This window comes from Folsomia candida, unplaced genomic scaffold, assembly GCF_002217175.1.
Source record: "Folsomia candida strain VU population unplaced genomic scaffold, ASM221717v1 Fcan01_Sc030, whole genome shotgun sequence".
NCBI classification, from domain to species: domain Eukaryota; kingdom Metazoa; phylum Arthropoda; class Collembola; order Entomobryomorpha; family Isotomidae; genus Folsomia; species Folsomia candida.
The window spans coordinates 277,386-298,190 of NW_019091222.1; the positions used below are offsets into that span (position 1 = coordinate 277,386).

Here is a 20,805-nt window from a genome sequence, read left to right on the forward strand (position 1 = left end):
AAATTCTGAAATGTGTTCATCAGGGTGTGCAACTCGCCCTCATTGTAGTGGAACTTGTATCCACTCTCAGAGATGTGGAAACTCTTGTCAACGCTTTTCACAAGGATGGACGCATATGGTTTTACGGTACATAAATATGTAGCAAGATTCCATTTAATTCCACAGACAGATTAATTTTATTTAAATACTTTGCAGTCCAAGTGGTAATCGCGGTGTACTTTAATTTGTACAAGGTTATTTCTATCGCGCTTGCCGTCCGATTGTACAAGGCTGCTACAAGGGTGTGCTGAGACATAGTTTTCATTACATATGTATTAAGGAACTATATGTATCTAAATATGTATCTGTAGAGAGATAGAAAAACAATTTCGCAGTTGCTTCTTCTATCCGTATCACTCTTCCTTCCTTTACTGGCGACGTTTTGGGTCTTTTATCTCATCCTTTGGCCCAAACTCTTAATTATCATTGTTTGGGTATTGGTCAAAACCTACATGTTCTGGACTGTTTGGTATTTCCTTAAAGAAATGGCTGGAAATGGAGCAGTCGACAAAGTTCTCGCCGTCCTGTCGGATGCAGAGTGGAAGAATTCTTTGGTGGGAATGCTACGGCAAATGGGACAAACTTATTTTCGGGCAAGGGCAATATTTTTGTAGGAACTCCGATTTAGTTTAGTTTAGTCGTGGTTACAATATTTGTGCAAAATTTCCGTAGCTAAACCGTACGTGAGAAATTTCGAAATTCCCCTATCCCGGTTACACATTGATCAGGCGACACCACTAGGCAGCGGGGAATTTGGAGTAGTTTACAAGGTAGAACTTTACTCTGAGGCAGGAAAAAAATCATATGGAGAAAACATCGTGGATTGTCAGGTTGTTGCTGTAAAAACTGTAGCGTCCACGGCAGATATTGTATATTTGAAGGCGCTGCTCATAGAACTCCAGATGCTGCACTATATAGGAAGCCATGGCAACCTTGTAAACCTGATTGGGGCGTGCACTACGGAAGTTAGAGGACGTAGGTCGTAATATAATTGTTGTTCATTTTTATAACTTATTTGTTGTGTTGTGACGTTCTTGGTTTTTCAGGGAAGCTACACATCGTAGTAGAATATTGCCGGTATGGAAGTATCCTTTCATATTTAAGGGTAAACAGACACAATTTAAGGAATGAGTTTCAACAAACTCCTGATCTGGGGAGGTACAAACACACATTTATTTTAAAAAATTTGCTATTAGGGGGCTATAACTGTGCTGTCTTTTATTTTGTCAGTGGGTACATCTGCACAATTGAGGATCCCTTGCGGGTTAAGGACCTAATACAACGGACGTTCGAAACAGCGCGGGGAATGGAGTACATTGCAAGCAAAAATGTAAAATTTCGTAGACATTTGAATTTCAAATAAAATAGAGGTTAATTTATCAGCTGGCTTTCTACTCTAGATAATCCATTGCGACGTGGCGGCACGAAATGTTCTCCTCTCGCCTAACAAAACATCAAAAATTGCAGACTTTGGCTTATCTAAAAAAAATTATCTTTGCCCGACTTACACAAAACACAGCCAGGTGAGCAGGCATAGTTTAGAATTATTATCAATTTATTTAAATCCATAAATAAAGTTGTGCTACTGTAAAGGAACCTTTGGCTTGGAAATGGGCAGCCATAGAAAGTTTGACAGACATTGAAATGATAATGAAATTCTCTTGTTCGGACGTCCGGTCATTTGGATTAACTGCGTAGGAGTATTTCTTTGCTGGAGCAGTTCCGTATCCAGGAATCCACTACGGCAATGAATTTCTTACTCAACTTCGCTCAGGGCAACTATTCCCGTATCAACCGGAGTTTGCAAATTCCAAAATGTAAGGCATGTTACATAAAATTTCTTCTGGAAGTACAGAGGCATATTTTTTATATTGGTTGGACAGGAGAAATCAACAGTAGAAAATACTTGAAAAACATAAACTTATATATTTACCCAGTCCTTTCTATCCGTCAATCCATCTGTCCGTCCTGAACGCATCCCTGCAATGTCTTATTTTGCATCGAAGAAAAAGCAAAGGGGGGAGCTCAAACAATACGTCCATTATACGTAGCCTGTGAATGCAACATTGGTTAGCAATGATTGCAGAATTTTGCCGGTGGGTAAGAGTGTCCAAGCCCAGATCGTCGGCCGCATTTCTGACTGAGCAAGCTCACTAATAAGCCAGAGCATAAGGTAGATCTTCTGCCATCCCAGAATCTGGCCATAGCTAGGGAAAGAGATTAACGAACACTTACAAGCTAGCCAGGAAACTGTCGCTGCAACACACGGTTAAACAGATGCGTATAGGATAAATACTTTACGGAAGGAAAGATCTGGGCAAATGTAGAAGTTATTTAATAATTCATGTGGTGCCATGGGCACCACAAAATCACCTAGTATTTAAACACAATCGGTCTACTGTAGAGAAAATTTTCGAATTTCATAAAAAAACCGTACCTCACATGCACGAAAAGTCTGACCTTTGTCGGGACTTGAAAATACTTATTGCGCTAAAAATTTTGGATTTATTTTTAAAATTTGACTGGATAAATTGAAATTGATTACATATGTAGACATTCAAACACATTTGTATTATTTTCCTGATATAAGCAATTACAAAACTATTGGAGTGTTGATCCAAAAAACAGACTATCCTTTACGGAGTTGAAATCATTCTTCAAGGAATTGTAGGATGATCAACGGCACCTGCAATATTTCGGGGTTCAGATCGCTTGGAATTTGCAATAATACTTTGTGTGAATATAATCACTTCAATGCATCAATAGGTAAGGGAAGAAGCAGAATTTATGCAGTTTCTATGCCCTCGTTATATTTTAAACTAGTATATAAGCCCGTCAATCGACGGGAAAAAAAGAGAAAGTTGATGAAAGCGCAAACTTTTATTTACCCTGCAAATTAAGTTATATCGAATTTTCAATTGCAGAAAATGTTAAAACTTTAGGTACGGAAGCGTTCGCTGGATAAAACATGTACATTAATATACCATGAATTACTTATCCACCCAGGGCAAGGGACGTGGACCCCCTTCCGTGTGTTGCCCCCTGACTTTCTCATTTTTGAAAGTACTGACGGTACATTTGTCAGAGCCACCGCAAGCTCCAGAAATCAATTTACTGTAAATTATAGATTTCCTTGAATACATTTTTCGTGTAAATTTTATCAGATCCAAGTATTAGTTTACCTTGCAAAGGGCCATCAACAATTTTCATCTTGACATCGCATGATCTTTTTGCCCGAGACAATGCTACATACAGTTGTCCATGACTAAAAACAGGATCAGGGAGGTAAACTCCGACTTTATCCAAGGTTTGTCCTTGTGATTTATTTATTGTCATAGCAAAGGCCAATTTTATTGGAAATTGCCGTCTCTTAAGAGTAAATGGCAAATCTGGGTTAGAAGGTGTTAAGTCAATTCTAGGAATGAAAACAATGTTTCCCTGCGCAGGCCCTGTCAAAACCTCTGCAATTATAAGGTTAGGTTTAAGCTCCTTCACAATTAAACGTGTACCGTTACAAAGGCCGTGTTTGGTATTTAAATTGCGAAGTAGCATAACTATTGCACCAATCTTTAGGTTTAACTTGTGAGGTGCCATGCCAGATGAAGTTTGATCGTGTAAAAACTCTATTGGATAATTTTGTCTATCCACATCAGTTTCATCAACAATCGAATCAGAACTTAGATATGTGACTTTCTCTCCTTCGAGGATATCAAGTACATCTTCATTGATTTTGTCAACGTCAACATTTTTTGGACAAAGGATTGCCATTTTAGAAAATTTGTGCACATCCTGCACAGTAAGTTTCTTGCCAAAAATCTCTTCAACAATTGAATCAGTGCGTATCATATTTTCTGGAATCTCAATGACATCATCAGGCAAAACTTCGGTTGTTGGTAAACTACCATTACCAAGATCAATTAGCCACTTGCTAAATTCAGGATCTTCAGATCGAACATTATTGTGGAGCTTAAGAATTTTAAAGTGCTCCCAATATTTATTGAATTTTACACTCGATTCAACAATGGCGGCCCTAGATGCATGAGGAACCACAGGGAGGGTTTGTCGGAAATCACCTCCAAGTAACAAAACCTTACCACCAAAAGGTAAATTGTTTTCCATGAGATGCTTTAAGCATCTATCCACTGCATCCAAGGCTATACTTGGTGCCATAGTGGCCTCATCCCATATTATCAATTTTGCCCTTCGGATTAATTCAGCTTCAGAAGAAGTCTGTCTAATAGAGGATGTGCACGTCTCATCCAAAGGCACTTTTAATTTAAACTGGGAATGGTATGTTCTTCCACCTTTGAGCAAATTTGCTGCAATTCCAGTTGATGCAACAGGAAGTGCAACTTCTCCCATACCTCGTACAGTACTTAAAAGTGTTTTGTATAAGTATGTCTTTCCGCTCCCACCGGGACCGTCCAAGAAAAAGCATCTAGATTGCGGTATATTACAATTTATAGATTCAATGATTGTATTAAATGCTGCCTTTTGTTCATCATTTAAGGTCTCATACATTTCAGCCCCACGTTCTCTTTCGGCTTCAACATCAAAATAATCGTCAATGTTTCGGGGAATGTTGGTGGGTGGAGTTCTGAGACCAAATTCATTACAACTTTTGCCATGTATTATAAAAATATCTTGTATATCCCGTAAAGCGAGATTCTCACATTGAATACAATCTGCATCATGGTTTGGGTGACGGCTATAGTCTTCAATCAAATATTCTTTGTACTTATCCCACAGCTGAAGTATATTAGGTGGGCAAGCAAATACACAAATTGTGGCAAATAGTTCACGCAATTGTCTGGGCATGCTGCTAATAACAGCATCAGCCATGGTGTTGTCCCACGTCTCGTCATTTGACAATAACCCCATTCTTTTGGATGCTTCAAGAAAAGTGTCACAACGAACACCATTAAAAGTACGCAAATTTTCAAAAGATGTTGCTCCCTTTACATGCAAAAGCATAAGCCGCAAGTAATAACTTTCGGGATGATCTTGGAGACTAACTGTATACATACGTCCGATGACTTTCTCCCCACGTTTTTCCTGCTTGCGTTTTTGCCAGACTCGCAAATTCGGAGGAAACCAATATTTTTTTGGGGTATCGGCATATAAACAATGCTCATCACTTGGTAAAGTACTATTTAAAGCAAACCATGCAGTAAAGGTAGTATGGCGATGTTCATTATTAGCAACAGCTTGGGCAACATCGTTTGGATTAAATACTATACTTTGATTACCAGGAAGATGCACAGCAAGTCTAATAATGGTATGTGACTGTTTGTGCATTTCAAAGCCAAAAAGTCGCCAAGCTCCCTCAGGGGCGCTAACATATCTTGAGTCCATGTAGGTTTGTATTTCATAATGGTGAAGAGTGGTTTCTTCACGTATGGTGACGTTGGCACAGTCATGACCTTTATAGACATATTTAAAAAGATATTTCACGCTCTTTATTGATGCGCATACTTCGACATTTAGATGGCAATTGTACTTTAAAGATAGCGATGGATTGTATGGTACAATCCATCGATTGTCAATTCTTTTATTTTTTATCATAACGGATATGCCGTTATTTCTTCTACGGTACAAAGGATAACCTTTGTTTCCTTCGATGACAGTTGCATTTTGAAATGCCTTTGGAAATTTTTTTGTACATTCGTTTGTTAATGAGTCCATGCAAGGAGAATTCAAATTGTGTACTCCACACGGTCCATGAATCATGTGCTTGGTAACAATTTCATGAAGACGTGGATTAGTCTCAATATTTGGAATTTCGGCACAAACTAATTTATCGATTTTATCACAATCAGAAGGTTTGAACTCTTTTTTCAAAATTATCAACATGTGGGCATGAGGCAAGCCTCTTTTTTGAAATTCAATCACATGCACATGGGCAATAGGGATTCCTAAGACATGTTTATCACAAATATCTGACAAAAGTTCTTTCAGTTTAATTTTAAAAACACGGGCAACCAAGTCTGGTCTAAACTCAGCACTTTGGCCAGGCCCCAGATTTTCAGTTATTTCATTCCATTTGGGATTACACGTCATTGTTATAAACAAATCAGGAGTACCATATTCTCTAACTATTGCCATTGCATCTAAATAATTCTGAGTCATATTCCTGGGACTTCCTTGACAAGAAGATGGAAGGATCACAGGTTTCCCAGGATTTAGTCCTTGCTGCTCAGCAACTGAACCAATGTGATCAATAAGACCTTGATAACTTTCGGCCATGAGTGCTTTCTGGTTCTGTCTTAGGTAGTTAAGACGATTTGCTTCAGTCTTTACATATGCATCAACTATGTATTGCTGAGTAAGTTTTCCAGCACTTAAGAAAGGGTTAAATGCATCTCTAATGGCAAATCGATATGCATAAAACTGCATTTGAGTAACATTTTGCCTTGGGTTAGCTGATTGAGGTCTATTTCGCAAGACACCTGGTCTATCTTGGAGACGAATGTTAAGTCCCCAGCTTTGGTCTCCATATGGAAACAGTAATGGATAAGTCATTGGTTCCAAATTAGGATCCAAGATATTTATCCTTTGACAGGCTCGTTGGTCTGGATTGTCGGCAGTAACCCTACAATGGATAATTAAATCTCTTTCTAATGGCGGATCCCCATTTCCATTTTGAAAAATAACGGCTACCTCATTTGTGCGAGGAGCGTTATAGCGCCTTAAGTCAGAATTGCGATCTTGAATTATTGCCATGGAAACAGTTGAAGGTTCAACACCATGTAATTGAGCATCTGCAATGCTTTCTTGTTCAACTTCATGCAGCATTTTGCATGCATCCGCAAATGGATTTTGTTGAGTCATAAATTGGCTAAGTTCATTCATAAGATCAGGGTTGCATTTTGAATTTTCAGACATTCTTAATCTTTGTTCACTGGCCTCATATGGATCCAAAATGTATAACTGTGCAAATTTTCTTTGTCCTCCATTGCATGGATTTAATGCACCAGCACGGTGGTAAATTTGGCCATGAATCCTGAAAGCATATGGCCCATATCCAGGTGGCGGAGCTATGTTTGCTCCCATAGATGCGAATGCCAGTGAACTATTAAATGATCGAATATTTTCCATAAAGTTTTTCGAATGTTCATGATTATTTGTTAGCAAGTCTTTTAAAAATTCAGATTGACGTATTTGTGTAAGAAATACTTTGCCTTTATTACAACAGATATTGAAATATCCATCTGTTGGTCGTTCGCTTGCAAAATGCTTAGCTTGGCAGAACTGACAAACTGAGTTTAATTGCCCACATGAATGTAGTGGAATAGTAGTCTCATCAAAATTATCAGTTAGTGCTGTTGCTATTGTTGCAGCTAAACTCCGTTGTCGCACTCTTGTTCGTGAGGTACTTAACCGCATATTATGAACATTTTGATATAAACTTGTCTGCTCAGCTGTCATATTTTGCCGCGTATTCCTTGTATTTTGTGCATCATTTTCTCGGCGTTGGCGTCTTTGCTCATCTGACATATTTGCAACTCGATTTCGTTCTGATTGAGCATTTTGTTTTCTATGCAGATTTCTTTCCTCATCTGACATATTTGCAATACGATTACGTTTTGTTTGAGAATTTTGTTCTCTATGCTGATTTCTTTGCTCATCAGTCAAATTTGCTCGCCGTAAACGCTGCGCCTCAGCACGACGTCTCTTTGCTTCGACCTGCTGCAAATTCCGCTCTTCGTCGGTTTGTTGTCTTTTTGGGCCCATTTTTACTTTAAAATTTGGATAGCCAAGTACTAAACGTATAAACAGATTTTGAGTCCACAACGGCCACGTTGTGGAATCACAGATAATTTAAAACTAAATAAAATAATTTACCATTTACTTCTTACAATACATACATACATACATACGTACATACATACATACGTACATACGTACATACATACATACATACAATACATACAATATAATATATGATACCAACTAAAAATGCAAATTTCCTCAAAATGATTCAAATTACTCGAAAGGATGCAAATTCCTTGAAAGGAAGTAAATTTTCCTCGAAAGTTCCTCGAAAGCATGTAAATTTCCTCGAAAGGTTGCAAATTCTTCGAAAGGTTGCAATTTCCTCGAAAGGATGTAAATTTTCCTCGAAAGGTTGCAAATTCCTCGAAAGGATGTAAATTTTCCTCGAAAGGTTGCAAATTCTTCGAAAGGTTGCAATTTCCTCGAAAGGATGTAAATTTTCCTCGAAAGGTTGCAATTTCCTCGAAAGGATGTAAATTTTCCTCGAAAGGTTGCAAATTCCTCGAAAGGTTGCAATTTCCTCGAAAGGATGTAAATTTTCCTCGAAAGGTTGCAAATTCCTCGAAAGGTTGCAATTTCCTCGAAAGGATGTAAATTTTCCTCGAAAGGTTGCAAATTCCTCGAAAGGATGTAAATTTTCCTCGAAAGGTTGCAATTTCTTCGAAAGGATGTAAATTTTCCTCGAAAGGTTGCAAATTCCTCGAAAGGTTGCAATTTCCTCGAAAGGATGTAAATTTTCCTCGAAAGGTTGCAAATTCCTCGAAAGGTTGCAATTTCCTCGAAAGGATGTAAATTTTCCTCGAAAGGTTGCAATTTCCTCGAAAGGATGTAAATTTTCCTCGAAAGGTTGCAATTTCCTCGAAAGGATGTAAATTTTCCTCGAAAGGATGCAATTTCCTCGAAAGGATGTAAATTTTCCTCGAAAGGATGCAATTTCTTCGAAAGGATGTAAATTTTCCCAGGAAAAATTGGTTAATTTATTTTATTTCTTTGTGTATTTTTATTTGTCTCCAGTCTGCACTCTCAATAGCCAGTCTCCATATGCAGTCCAGTCCCAGTCTGGCGGTGGGACTGGCGGTGGGACTGGGACTGGCGGTGGGACTGGCGGTGGGACTGGCGGTGGGACTGGGACTGGCGGTGGGACTGGCGGTGGGACTGGGACTGGCGGTGGGACTGGCGGTGGGACTGGCGGTGGGACTGGGACTGGGTGGTGGTGGTTGCTCAGTGCACATGCACTAAGATCGGCTTCGGACCAGAGACTCTCTCGCCTGTTTTATAAGTTGTAGTGATGATGCCGTAAAAATAAGCAATCCCGTCATGTCAATGCTAATGACCTCTTTTAACGATTTGAAACAATATTTGTAAGCATTTCATGAATGGATCCGTAGTCAGTGTGCATATTTGTAATTATTCAAGTTATGTATTTAAATTAATAAATATATTTATCCTACACGTATATGCAGCTTTTCAACGAAACCAAATCTGGAAGACGCAAAGATTTGCCATACCACAAAAAATATGAGATAATATTTTGTAGAGAATGTCATTGCACGTATCCAGGATTTCTTGAAAAAATTGGAATTACAACTTTAAGGCTAAAATTGTGCTTAATCATGCTGTGCCGTTGCAGGATTCTTAAATTCTATGCAACCAGTTTCCAATTTATTTGGTCATGCTACTTCTAAGAAGAGTAGCAATTGCGTATAAATCCATAATGAGAAATACATAAACACATAATGAGAATTTCTCATTGTACAATACATTAATAATAAAATAATTTTAATAATAAAATTCAGAAATAGGATAACTAGCCTACCATATCCACGTAGGCAGCTGCCTACGTGACAACGACGACCGAGCAATGGTGGTAATAAGCATTTAAAATATCAAATTCCTTGGAATGGGCCATACTAATAACAAACAAAAATTGATCTATTCGCAGCAATTGCGAAATTAATTGATCCTTTTCTGCGAATATATTAGAATAATGACCATCATACTTAAGGCAACATCATAGTATATAAATTCACGGAAATTCTACAACTCGTTTTAGATTCGCTTTATAGAACCGAACGAATAAAAGATCTGTGATACAAGAATTTGGTAAAAAAGCTTAGACTTAATTTTTTATTCTGTATCGCAAATTTAATTTAATTTCAGTTCACCAATCTCTGGAAATTCGAAATGTTCTCCCGCAGGTAGTTGGTCCTCGTGTTGGAAGCATACGCATAATGTTCAGATTTCGCCAAGGGTTGGAATATATTGGGCAATGTGTTTCTCGATGCCGATATTTATTTCTTATTTCCGCCAGATTCCGCGAGTTTTTAATGCTAGAAAGACAAACTGACAATGCGAGGTCCCCCACGGTCCCCCACCGATTTCAACGAAACTCATCTTATTTGATAAAGCATGAGTCCTAATGAACCGGATAAAATGCAAAGTATTGTCCAAACTAAAATAATGAGCGATACGAATAATTTTACCACAGCTACTATGGGAAATTTAACTAGTATCTCAAATCTGAAAACCAAAGTTAATTATCTTTAAAATTAAAAAAATGAGGTCAAAAAGACCCGAGGAACTCGCGAAACGTGCCTGCCACTACCACGAAAAAGTGACTGCGCGTGATCGGGAGTTGACCTACAGAAATTTCAAAACTGGAAGAATTTCAAATTCAATGATTTTTTGTATTATAATTTGATTTGAAGTAACCGATAGTACTGAATTTAAAAAAATAAAAGGTCGACCTACTGGCGTAGCAACACATAAAGTCATCAAGAAAGTGGAGAAAATGTAGGTTCGAGGTTCGAATGTAGGTTCGAAGGAAACAAGAGTTCGGCCATATCTGAGCGAAATTCTGTACAAGGGCTTGGAACATCACAATCATCTTTACACAGAATTAATTCCAGGAAACCGGGGATTTGATTAATTAAGACAAAAACTGCATCAAAATTCAATGAAAATCAAGAAAAATGGTCGAAAACCACTGTCACAAGCTAAATCAAAAACGACTCGACCCACCATCCTCCAGGATTCTCGTCATGGATGACGAGATATATTGTCCGGCCAACCAAAAAGACTTTTCAGAATTAATGTTTTACTCAGGGACTAGCAAAAAATCAGTCCTAACTAATTATAAGTTCAGCCAAACGGAAAATATCGTCAACAACACATAGTGAGGTAGGATGTCGACTCATTGGGGAATGTTTCAAAACGTATGGTCAAAAAAGGTACAATGAGCTCTGATCGATGCTTAAAAGAATGTTTGGGAGAGAAGTTAATCCCCTTCATCAAAAAACATGATGCACTTTTTTGGCCGTATATGGTAACATGTCATAATGTATGCAAAGTGGCCGAGTATCTGGGAGCTGAAAAAATTGATTTTTTCAAGAAACAGAATAACGCCCCAAACTTGTCGCAGGCCGGATCAATTGAAAGATTTTGAAGTTTGTGTAAAGAAGAATACTGTAAGCGAAGATATCCTGCAAAAAATTTAATTCCATTTCGTCAGATCTGGTCAAACATCTCGATGAAAGTGCCCAAAACGAGTGGCAGGGCACTCTTGGCGTCGGCCAGATAAAAGTTGCTCCGGATTGGAAGGGGAGAAGTTTATGGACCTTTGGAGACTTAAGGGGTCTTGTGGAGTATATGAAGACTTATGACACAAATTTTCGTCAAAATATAACCACTGGTTATTTTTTACAGGCATTTTCGGTTTGTCCGGTTCAATAGGACTCATACTTTAGATAAACTAATATGAATAGGAGTTCCCATAAGGGACCTGTTTTGAATGCACAGAAGTATTGGAGATACAGCGTGTCAAAGGTCACAAAATTGCACGGCGGCCGAAGCGAGAGGGTCAGCGAACTCCGCTCGCTCACCCCAATTCCCCGCTTTTGCATCGAATCTCGCTGAAAATTTCGTTCTTATTTATTTTCATGCAATTCAGGATTTTAATTATTTTTTATTTTTTGTGGATTTGTAAATTTCTCAGTTCACGTTTAACAAATTTTATTTTTCAAAATAAATTTTTTAAATAAAATTTTTTAAATTATTACTATTATTATTATTATTATTATTATTATTATTAATTATTTTTAAATTTTTAAAATTTTCTAAAATAATTTTTTCTAAATAAATTTCTAATCTAATGATTACAAATTTATTTATTGCGAAAAATAAATCTTGCTAAACGTGAACAGAGAATTTAACAAATCCATAAAATATTAAAAAATAGTCAAAATCCGGAATTTCGTAAAAATAAATAAGAACGAAATCTTCAGCGAGATTGTATGCACAAGCGAGGAATTGGGGTGAGCGAGCGGAGTTGGCTGGCCCTCTCTCGCTTCGGCGGCCGTTCAATTTTGTGACATTTGACACGCTGTATCTCCAGTACTAATGCTGGGTACTTATGGCAACTTCTATTCGTATTAGTTGGTCTATCAAATAAGACCGGTTTCATTGAAATCGGTGGGGGACCGTTGGGGACCTCGCATTGTGAGTCGCAAATTAATTACCGAATGCTTAAAGTGTACATTGAAATTAATAGTCGTAATAAGATTTCATCGTCTAAACGAAATACATACCGATTCGTGATAAATTTATATTAGTACGTTATGTGGTGGAGTTTAATTATCATAAATAGAGAATGCCCGACCAAAGGGTATAGAGCATTAAAGATAATTACAGACAAATACAGGTTTAGGTCTTGTGAAATTAACTGGTTCTCTAAGTAGGTTGTTCTTCCACCTACCTGGGAATAACGTAATTTGTTCCATAGATATGTGTAAAAATTTAACTTAATCATTTTGTAAAGTTTTTTTTTCGAGGGGACAAAAGTGAAAATGAAATGTGCTTATAGTTTCCAAAAATTGAAAACTATTTTCTACTTCTTTCCTTATCAACAAAGGATGGGGAACACGTTAAAAACACCAAAAACATTCACCGACGTAAACTTCGTCCACAAAATTAAGGTAAACTGACTGCCTATAATAAAAAATCAAGCTCTGTAAGACAACCACCATCTTCACCAAGTTACTAGGAAATAAGAAACCCCGAAGACTTTGATTCTTCTTTAACGGCTGTTTTACAATACTTTTATGTGGAAATAAGTATTACTACTAGTTAGTACGATTAATACACATTGAACATATTGGTATCTACCTTGGTGTTATATGAGAAAGATTTAAAAACTATAACACACGATAATAATTTCCCGTTCAGTGAATACTTGTTTAACATTAGGACATGAAAAACATCCATATTTAACTTGAAAAATCTAACGAGTCTCAATATGTTTAAATTGAAATCTTAAATCCGCAAAAATTAGTAATGCTTCGCTACTGGTTGGTTATCGCCATTGCAGAATTTGCCATATGCTATGATTTCTCAAAGGCATCAAATATTTGGCGCAATGTTTTTCAAAATGCTGATCTAACTTTTATATTCTCTCCAGAGTGTGGCAAGGTTTTCCATGTGGACGTTGATTTTTCTTATTTTGATGCAGTCAGGGTTGTCAACGCCTACACACCCTTACGAGAGTTTGTCCGTTGTAGCATGCCAGATAGAATGCACAACCCTGCGAAAAGTATTCAACGCAAAATGATGCGGTTTCACTTCACGGAAGAATTGACACGACCTCAAGCAATCTTCATTCAGCTAGATGGGACGATACGGTTTGACAAATGGTGGCTGAAGTGTGAAATCCTGATTGCCATAGCTAGTAACGATTTCCGACAGGATTATATATTTGGTCAAATCGTTCGTCATCGCGATGCTGTATGCTTTAGACGGGCAGCTGGGTTGATTGGAACTGCGAAACTGGTCTTGTTTGAGAAGAGTCTCAACTTACCCCTGTCCATACCATGTCTGACTTGCAAACAAATCAGCTACAAAAAACTTGTGACCGTATCATTGCCAGGTATCCGCTTAGCTTGGGACGCCCAGAATATGGACATGCACAAATATTTCCTGCATTACTTTATATACAATACAGTTCAGTTAGGTGGGCCGTGTGGACTATACTACGGAAAATATGGTAATATTGAAACTTCTGACTTGTGCACGGCGATAGAAATTGTGGAAAAGTATAATATGACCATGTTGCAAGTACCATATCAGTTCATGAATGATACATATTATTCTGAGATTAGCTTTGGTCGCATGTTCTCCGATACTTATGTGAACATTATGTCAGGAGTTTCCGTTTATCAAGTTTACTTCCGGTTATTCAACTTTGTAACTATTACCAACCCCGCCGCACCAGAAAGCGTCGTAGCAACCTTTGTGTCCCCGTTCGATAAAGAGACTTGGTTATGTCTCCTAGTCAGCATAATTACGATCGCGGGATTTTTGACCTGGCTAGCACACCGGAAATCAAATCACGCCGAGGCTGATTGGATTGCCACAGCGGTAGAAAAGTTAACCACCATAACGTTCATTTTCCTTGGTCAGGTTGGCGATAGTACCGGAAAAGCTTATCGTATAGGAAAAATCAGTGTACTAATTATCATATTGTGGCTTTTTGGAAATCTTGTCCTAACCGCGAATTTGTATCAGGGCTCAATCTATTCATGTTTTTCGGTCCTTCGGCCACCCAATACCCCACGTGGGTTTGAGGAGCTCGTCAGCTGGAATATTCCTATCGTCGGGATGGATTTTAACTACAACGAAGAAACAGGTTCTCTACAGTCCTACCTGGTTAGACGAATAATCCCAAAATTACTCTCGAATGAATATTACAGTGAAAAATTCAAACAAGTTTTAATTAAATTGCAAAGAAATATTATTGTCGGAAAAGGTAAATCAGTGAGCGCAATGGTGCAAAAAATAATCTGGGAAAATTCTACTCGAACTTACAAACCGATCGCCTTAATATATCCTCAAAACATGTTTGAATTTTCTGTAAAACACATAAGGTTGCTGGGAAACCGTAACGTTGTTGTGAATAGGGAAGGCTCACCATTTCGAACGATAGAATCGATAGCCGGGTGTAAAAATTTTATATATCATTACTTCGTTAAGGAATGGCAGCGTGTAGAAGAATCTGGTTTGAGGAAGCTGTGGGATAAAATTATCCTGATTGGTAAGTCGCTTGTGAGAATAAAGTATCGTTTTGGAAAAGATAAATATTTTGAAGCTGTGCAGAAGTACTTGGGGAATGTAAAGGAGCCAGTGACATTTCATGAGTCGACGCCCGTCTCGATATATTTAATCGGTCCGGTCTTTGTTGTATGTGGAGTTATGATAGGTCTCGGGCTGGTGGGATTATTAATAGAAAATAGAACAACTGTGGTTCTTCTGGGGAAGCGTGTTGTCTTTGGAGTTATACTGGTGGTTAGGCGTTTTGGTGAAATGTGTAAAGCTTATTTGTGTACGGAGATCTTAAAAAATAAGGTGTTTCATGTTACCCATATAACGGTTAGAGTTAAAAAATAGACATTTAAGAATTAGTGTTACGGTTTTTTAGAAGAAAAAAATTGCGATAATTTTCATATTGCACGATTTAATAGGAAACTTTGACAAGTTTTCTAATCCTGGAAACAACGAAGGTTGTTAAAAATTTATGATGTTCTTAGATTTTGCAGAAAGTTGGAAAATATCTAATTGAGCATTCTTAAATATATGTATACACGAAGACTTAGAAGGATTTATTTATGCAGAAACGTCTCAAGCCCTCTCAATTGTACATTATTTAGAGTATGCAATAATAATGCAATACTGGCCTTTAACCATAAATATGAATATTTAGGAGTAAAGGAAGTTCCCTATATGACGATTAACATTATGTTAAGAACCTAAGACTATCATTGGCCATCTAAATCGTCGCAAATGGTTGCAAAATATATAAACTACAGATTCTAGCATTATCTGAAATGTGGATTAATTAATTATTATCGTTTCCTGCAATACAAGTATATACATAATTCTTTACGTAAAGTGAGCAAAATAACAAACACAAAATATGTTGAATAATATCTAAAGAGAATTATATTACGTTAAGCGAAAGGGCAGCCAACAACCTGATAAATATTACAGGCTTTGAATTTTATTAAATAGCCAGACTCTGAAAAAAATTAATCGATCTGCACACACAGGATGGCTTAGCTAATCGATTTAAGCGATACGTATAATATTTTATCTGCACAATTTCTTGGTTCTGAATAATCATGCACAAACATTTCTTCATCACATACTTTTGTGTTACCCATGGAGTGATGAAAAAATAAATGAATAAAAAATTAATTACAAATAATAAAAATCCAAACATTGTTCATGTATTTAACATATTAACTAAATATTAGAAACAGTTAAAAAAATCATTATTCTTTACTAGCATGGAATCAATTAAAACGCCAATAATACATTCATCGTATAGTTCGCAATATTCCACACGATCGCCATCTTCCATGACTTCGTAAATTGCCCGAAAGGTCCAACCTCCATCGCCACCTTGGCCAAGGAGTGGCACAACCTCACCTCATATTTCGAGTAGCACCGGCCCTTCAAAATTCCCAGAAATCTAACCGATCTGTCCCACAACATCGTCGCCTCCGGAAGTACCATCATCATCATGGAGAATCCAAAGATACTCGTCCACGGGGCAATCCAATACGCTATCCATGGAATCCTTCCTGGGAATTTCATAGTAAAATAATTCGTGCAAATTAAAGTACACGAGCCAAAAAATACTATCGGTGGGATAGCGTAATAGGCAAAGTTCTGGTTGATATAGCGATTCCAAATTTGCAATTCTTTGTAAATTTTAATAATTCTGGTCTTTCGTTTCGAGTTCGGCGTCTTCTCCAAAATTTTCCCACACCGGGCCAGTATTTGAGTCGATGACGCTAAAATTATCAGGGCTGCGGTAGTTAAACACCATATTGATGCGGCTATTGCCTCTGTGACCCAGATTAGTGTCAAGATTCTGGCAGGGATTATAATAAATTCAAATTCTTCGTAAGTCGAGGCCTTTTCGAAAACATAGAAAGGATCAATGCTAAGCCAAACTAAGATAGTAATCATAAATGGAAGAATTAAGGGGGAAACTTGAATAGCCCGTTGGAAAAATGTCTCCAACTTTTTATTTTGGGGAACTTGGTGTCCAATATTACCTAAAGCTGAAAAATTAATAAAATTATGTAAATACATCATAAAACATTTGTTAACTGTACAGATACATCCATATGAGGTCAATAACAAAAATTTGAGACTATCAAAAAATATGTGCTCCCCTAAAGTATCTCGGCTTTCCATACATTTAAATTTATGCCTAAATATTGAAAAAATTCAAAATTTAAACCAAAAGCAATGTAATTTCCTGTGTCTCAAATTCTTGTGGCGGCTCAACCCTTTTTAGGATGAATGCCAGTATTTACCTCTTATTTTCACCCCAAATTCCACAATTGGATTTAAGACTTGGCAAAATAAATCAGGTCCAAACCCAATAATCACACTAGTCTGGACAAATATGGGAATTATGAAAGTGTTGTAAAACATGACAAAGATTCTTATCGCGTCGAGGTCACTATTTCCCATTCCTTCACGATAATGAAAGAATTTCCAAAGAAGTTGGAAGGACGTAAATGACCAGAAAATAATTATAAGAACGGTGGACACTTTCAAAAATATGCGCTTAAAATGGGATGAATTTCTTAAAAATACTTTTCTTTCCTGTACCAGAATTCCGTAGGGGTGCATGTATTTAAACACTGATTGGTACGTGGCCAAATTTATCCATAATCCGGTGGAAACTAAATCATATTCAATAGATGGAAGGGAATTAAGAGGTACGAAAACTTTGAAAAGTTTCTTAATCTTGGGGACAACATAGGGTATAAAATAAATTTTCCTGATCATTCTTATCTATTTCTTTGTAAGAGAATGACAAACAAACTGTGTTTGCAAATCCTGAAATGGGGTTTTTAATAACTGTGCTATCCACAATCTATATGTTATTGATTTTGAATAAAAAACCTCCCAGTACAGCTTTGCATAGCCCGAACCATGAGAGTTTACCAACTACATAATGTGTAGTTTTGATTGTCCGACTTAAATACGTACTGTATAAATAAGTGCAACTCTCCTGATTAATAAAGGTAATTTTTTTTGGATCACACAATAATTTGTATTTGACTATTTCACTTCACATTCCTTTATTAAATTTAGAGCATCTAGGACAATATTTTAAAATCGGTGGGGTAGACCCCATAGGGGAAAATTTTCAAGGAGAAAAATTTTGTAACTTTGCTTCATACTATTTTATTGGAAGCTTTCAGGAATCTGCATGCCAAATTTCAGAATGCTAGCACTACATTGAAATTTTTGTGCATCAAACCTCCACCACCTATCTGACCCCCAGCAGTCAGCCTCTCAACCGAGTTAACTCATTTATTTGAGAGCATCAAAGGTCATTTTAAGACCGAGTTGGTTAAAGTCAGCTCCAGTGTTCCGGACTGGTATTTCCCACACTGGGAAATAGGTGGGAAATAGGTGGTATTTCCCGTCCTGGGAAATATCGGTTTCAATGGGAAATACTGGGAAATAGCTATAATTATATACTGAATCATCTAATGTAACCCCGTCAGTAAATCTGAGCGCAGTGCTTTGATTTTCTTGCCTTTTCTCATCATCAGATTGTGTTTTAACTTCTCTCAAACTATTTAATTCTTTATTTACGATAACACCGTTTTGAAAGTAATATATGAAATTGAGAAAGAGCATAACTGACGACAAATTTCAGGTAAAATTACTGCTACATTATTGCTTCTAGATTTTTAATAAATTTATCTACAATATTTCTCATTTACCAGATTATTTTTTTAAATATTACTAGACTAATTATGAGTGACGACGTTGGTGGATTGTCAGGCAACCTAGTTTTGGATTTAGATGACGAATTTAGCGAAGATAATGGATCCGATAGATCAATACAAGACCCTAAAAAATATCGTTTCGGTGGAAAAAAGAAGGACAACATTTGGTCAATGTTTACAGAAATCACAATTACTTCCGATGGATCCCAAAAAGTTATACAAAAGTGCAAAGAATGTGGAAACATTGTCAGTGGAAAAGCGACCGATTAAGGAATCACGTAGAAAAATGTACTCATCGAAAGGACCATTTAGGTATTTTGTGTCAATTATTATTCAAACAAAATTTATTTAACACGCTATATAACTCCCATTTATTTTTTCCGTAAAGAAACTGGAACGGAGTTGATCGAATCAGTAGATGCGCCACGAAATAAATGTGAAAATGCAATCATTGTGCAAAATCAAAAGAAGATCACCAAATTTGTGACAAGAACCACACATTCAAAACTGGAGAAGCAAGAAATTGACCTCAAAGTTGCTAAATTTTGGTACTCGGCAAATCTTTCTTTCAACGCAGCCAATCTGGGGACTTGGCGTGAATTATGTAGCACAATGCGACCAGGATACGAACCACCCAGTGAGCACATTCTTCAAGGGCCGTTGTTGGATACCATTTATGACGAGTTGCGTGAAAACATGAAGAATGATTTTAAGGGACACATTGGGACCCTTATTCAAGACGGTTGGAGACTCCAACCGTCTTGAATTGTGTATGTCACTCCAACTTGGAGTGACATACACAATTCTCCAACACTTTCGCACACTGTTGTATGTAATGGAGAAGCTTATTTGATAAACACAATAGACTGTGAAGCTGAGAAGAAAACAGCAGAATATTGCGCCGACAAATTCGAAATGGCTATGAATGAAGTTCAAGAGATGGGCCTTACGGTTGTTGCTGGATCAACAGATAATTGCTCCACTATGATAAAAATGCGAGAAATTTTGTTAATGAAACACGAAAATTTACTGCTCTACGGATGCTCTCCCCACATGCTGAATAAGCTATGTGAGGATGTTACACCCAAAGAATTAGTAGGCAAGATAAACGAGGCAAGCATAATCAACTATTGGCAAACTTAACCATTATTTTAAATAATTAATTTAATTAAAGGATTCTAAAATTTCGTAGGTTTCCAAATTTTTTCGTGATCATCACACGCCGTCAGCTCTTTTGGAAGAAAAAAACGGACTGAAGCCACAACTTCCAGCATCAACTCGCTGGATAAGTCATTTGGAATGTATTCGAGTTTTTCTGAGTAACAGGACAAAATATATCGAAATAGCTCAGGATGTTGGCGTGTGTCCGGCTAATGTAATCAAAATTGTTAATAATTTACCGGTTTTCCGAAATGCTACAGACGTCCTTGCATAAATGGAAGAAATATCAGTGGAATTATTAAAAGTAGTCGAATTAGTATTAAATAACAAATTTCGGTACCTAAAATCTCTTATTTATTTACAGCTCCAGTCTGATAGTTCAAACATTGCTGACGCCGTCCATTCTTGGCTCACACTCTATAACAGCCAAACGTTTTCGAATTATAAGAACAAAGTAATTTCTAGAATGAACTTAGCCATTGCTCCATTCTTCTTCGTAGCTTATTTGCTCCATCCTCGTTATCAAGGTATGAATAATTAAAATTCTAAGATAATTAAAATTCAATCTTAATATCATGCCGTATTTAATTTACTAAATATTATATTTTAATGCAGGGAAATTATGATCTGCTAAACAGCGAGATGATGCCTCCGATTTCCTTCTATTTAAGGGGGCTAGCTTTGTAACCACTGCTCAAAGTTTCATGGCAAAGGATCAAACTGTATTCCCTAAAGCGTCTTTAAATGAAACTGTAATGAAGGAATCTCATCCTGCCACTTGGTGGACGAATTTACAACACAAGGAGGCAATTCCTAAAGAACTTGTGCAACTCTTAGTGTCCATGTTCAACTGCCCGTCTAGCACTGCTTCTGTAGAACGAGTCTTTTCAACTTACGGATTTATTCAAACAGGTAAGCGCAATCGACTCTCTCAAGAAAAAGTTATGAAATTAGCATTTTGTTTCCGAGGTTTGAGAAAGGAAATTGAAGACAAATCAAAACTTACTCGAAAACG

The 20,805-nt window shown here is 37.1% G+C and overlaps 2 protein-coding genes across 2 annotated transcripts; one reads left to right on the forward strand and one right to left on the reverse strand.

Moving 5' to 3' along the window:
* The first annotated feature begins 366 nt into the window (after window positions 1-366).
* On the forward strand, window positions 367-8,933 carry LOC118439089 (platelet-derived growth factor receptor alpha-like). The gene is made up of 6 exons (XM_035860119.1): window positions 367-1,014; window positions 1,086-1,197; window positions 1,270-1,369; window positions 1,440-1,562; window positions 1,633-1,856; window positions 8,830-8,933. The coding sequence occupies exons 1-5, from the start codon at window positions 942-944 to the stop codon at window positions 1,735-1,737; spliced, it is 513 nt and encodes a 170-aa protein (XP_035716012.1). The 5' UTR covers window positions 367-941; the 3' UTR covers window positions 1,738-1,856; window positions 8,830-8,933.
* LOC110860193 lies at window positions 2,941-7,773 on the reverse strand. Its single transcript, XM_022109248.1, has 2 exons — window positions 3,222-7,773; window positions 2,941-2,996 (listed from the first exon to the last, which is right to left on the reverse strand). The coding sequence occupies exons 1-2, from the start codon at window positions 7,771-7,773 to the stop codon at window positions 2,941-2,943; spliced, it is 4,608 nt and encodes a 1,535-aa protein (XP_021964940.1).
* Window positions 8,934-20,805: the final 11,872 nt, after the last annotated feature.

Bases quoted from the DNA above. Each gene is read 5' to 3' on its own strand.
- LOC118439089 (XM_035860119.1), top strand. From the start codon at position 942: ATGCTGCACTATATAGGAAGCCATGGCAACCTTGTAAACCTGATTGGG. The intron at 1,015-1,085 runs GTAGGTCGTAAT...TTGGTTTTTCAG, and splicing joins CACTACGGAAGTTAGAGGAC to GGAAGCTACACATCGTAGTA. The intron at 1,370-1,439 runs GTAAAATTTCGT...TTTCTACTCTAG, and splicing joins AGTACATTGCAAGCAAAAAT to ATAATCCATTGCGACGTGGC.
- LOC110860193 (XM_022109248.1), bottom strand. From the start codon at position 7,773: ATGGGCCCAAAAAGACAACAAACCGACGAAGAGCGGAATTTGCAGCAG. The intron at 2,997-3,221 runs GTAAACTAATAC...TGTTTTATCCAG, and splicing joins TGTTGATGGCCCTTTGCAAG to CGAACGCTTCCGTACCTAAA.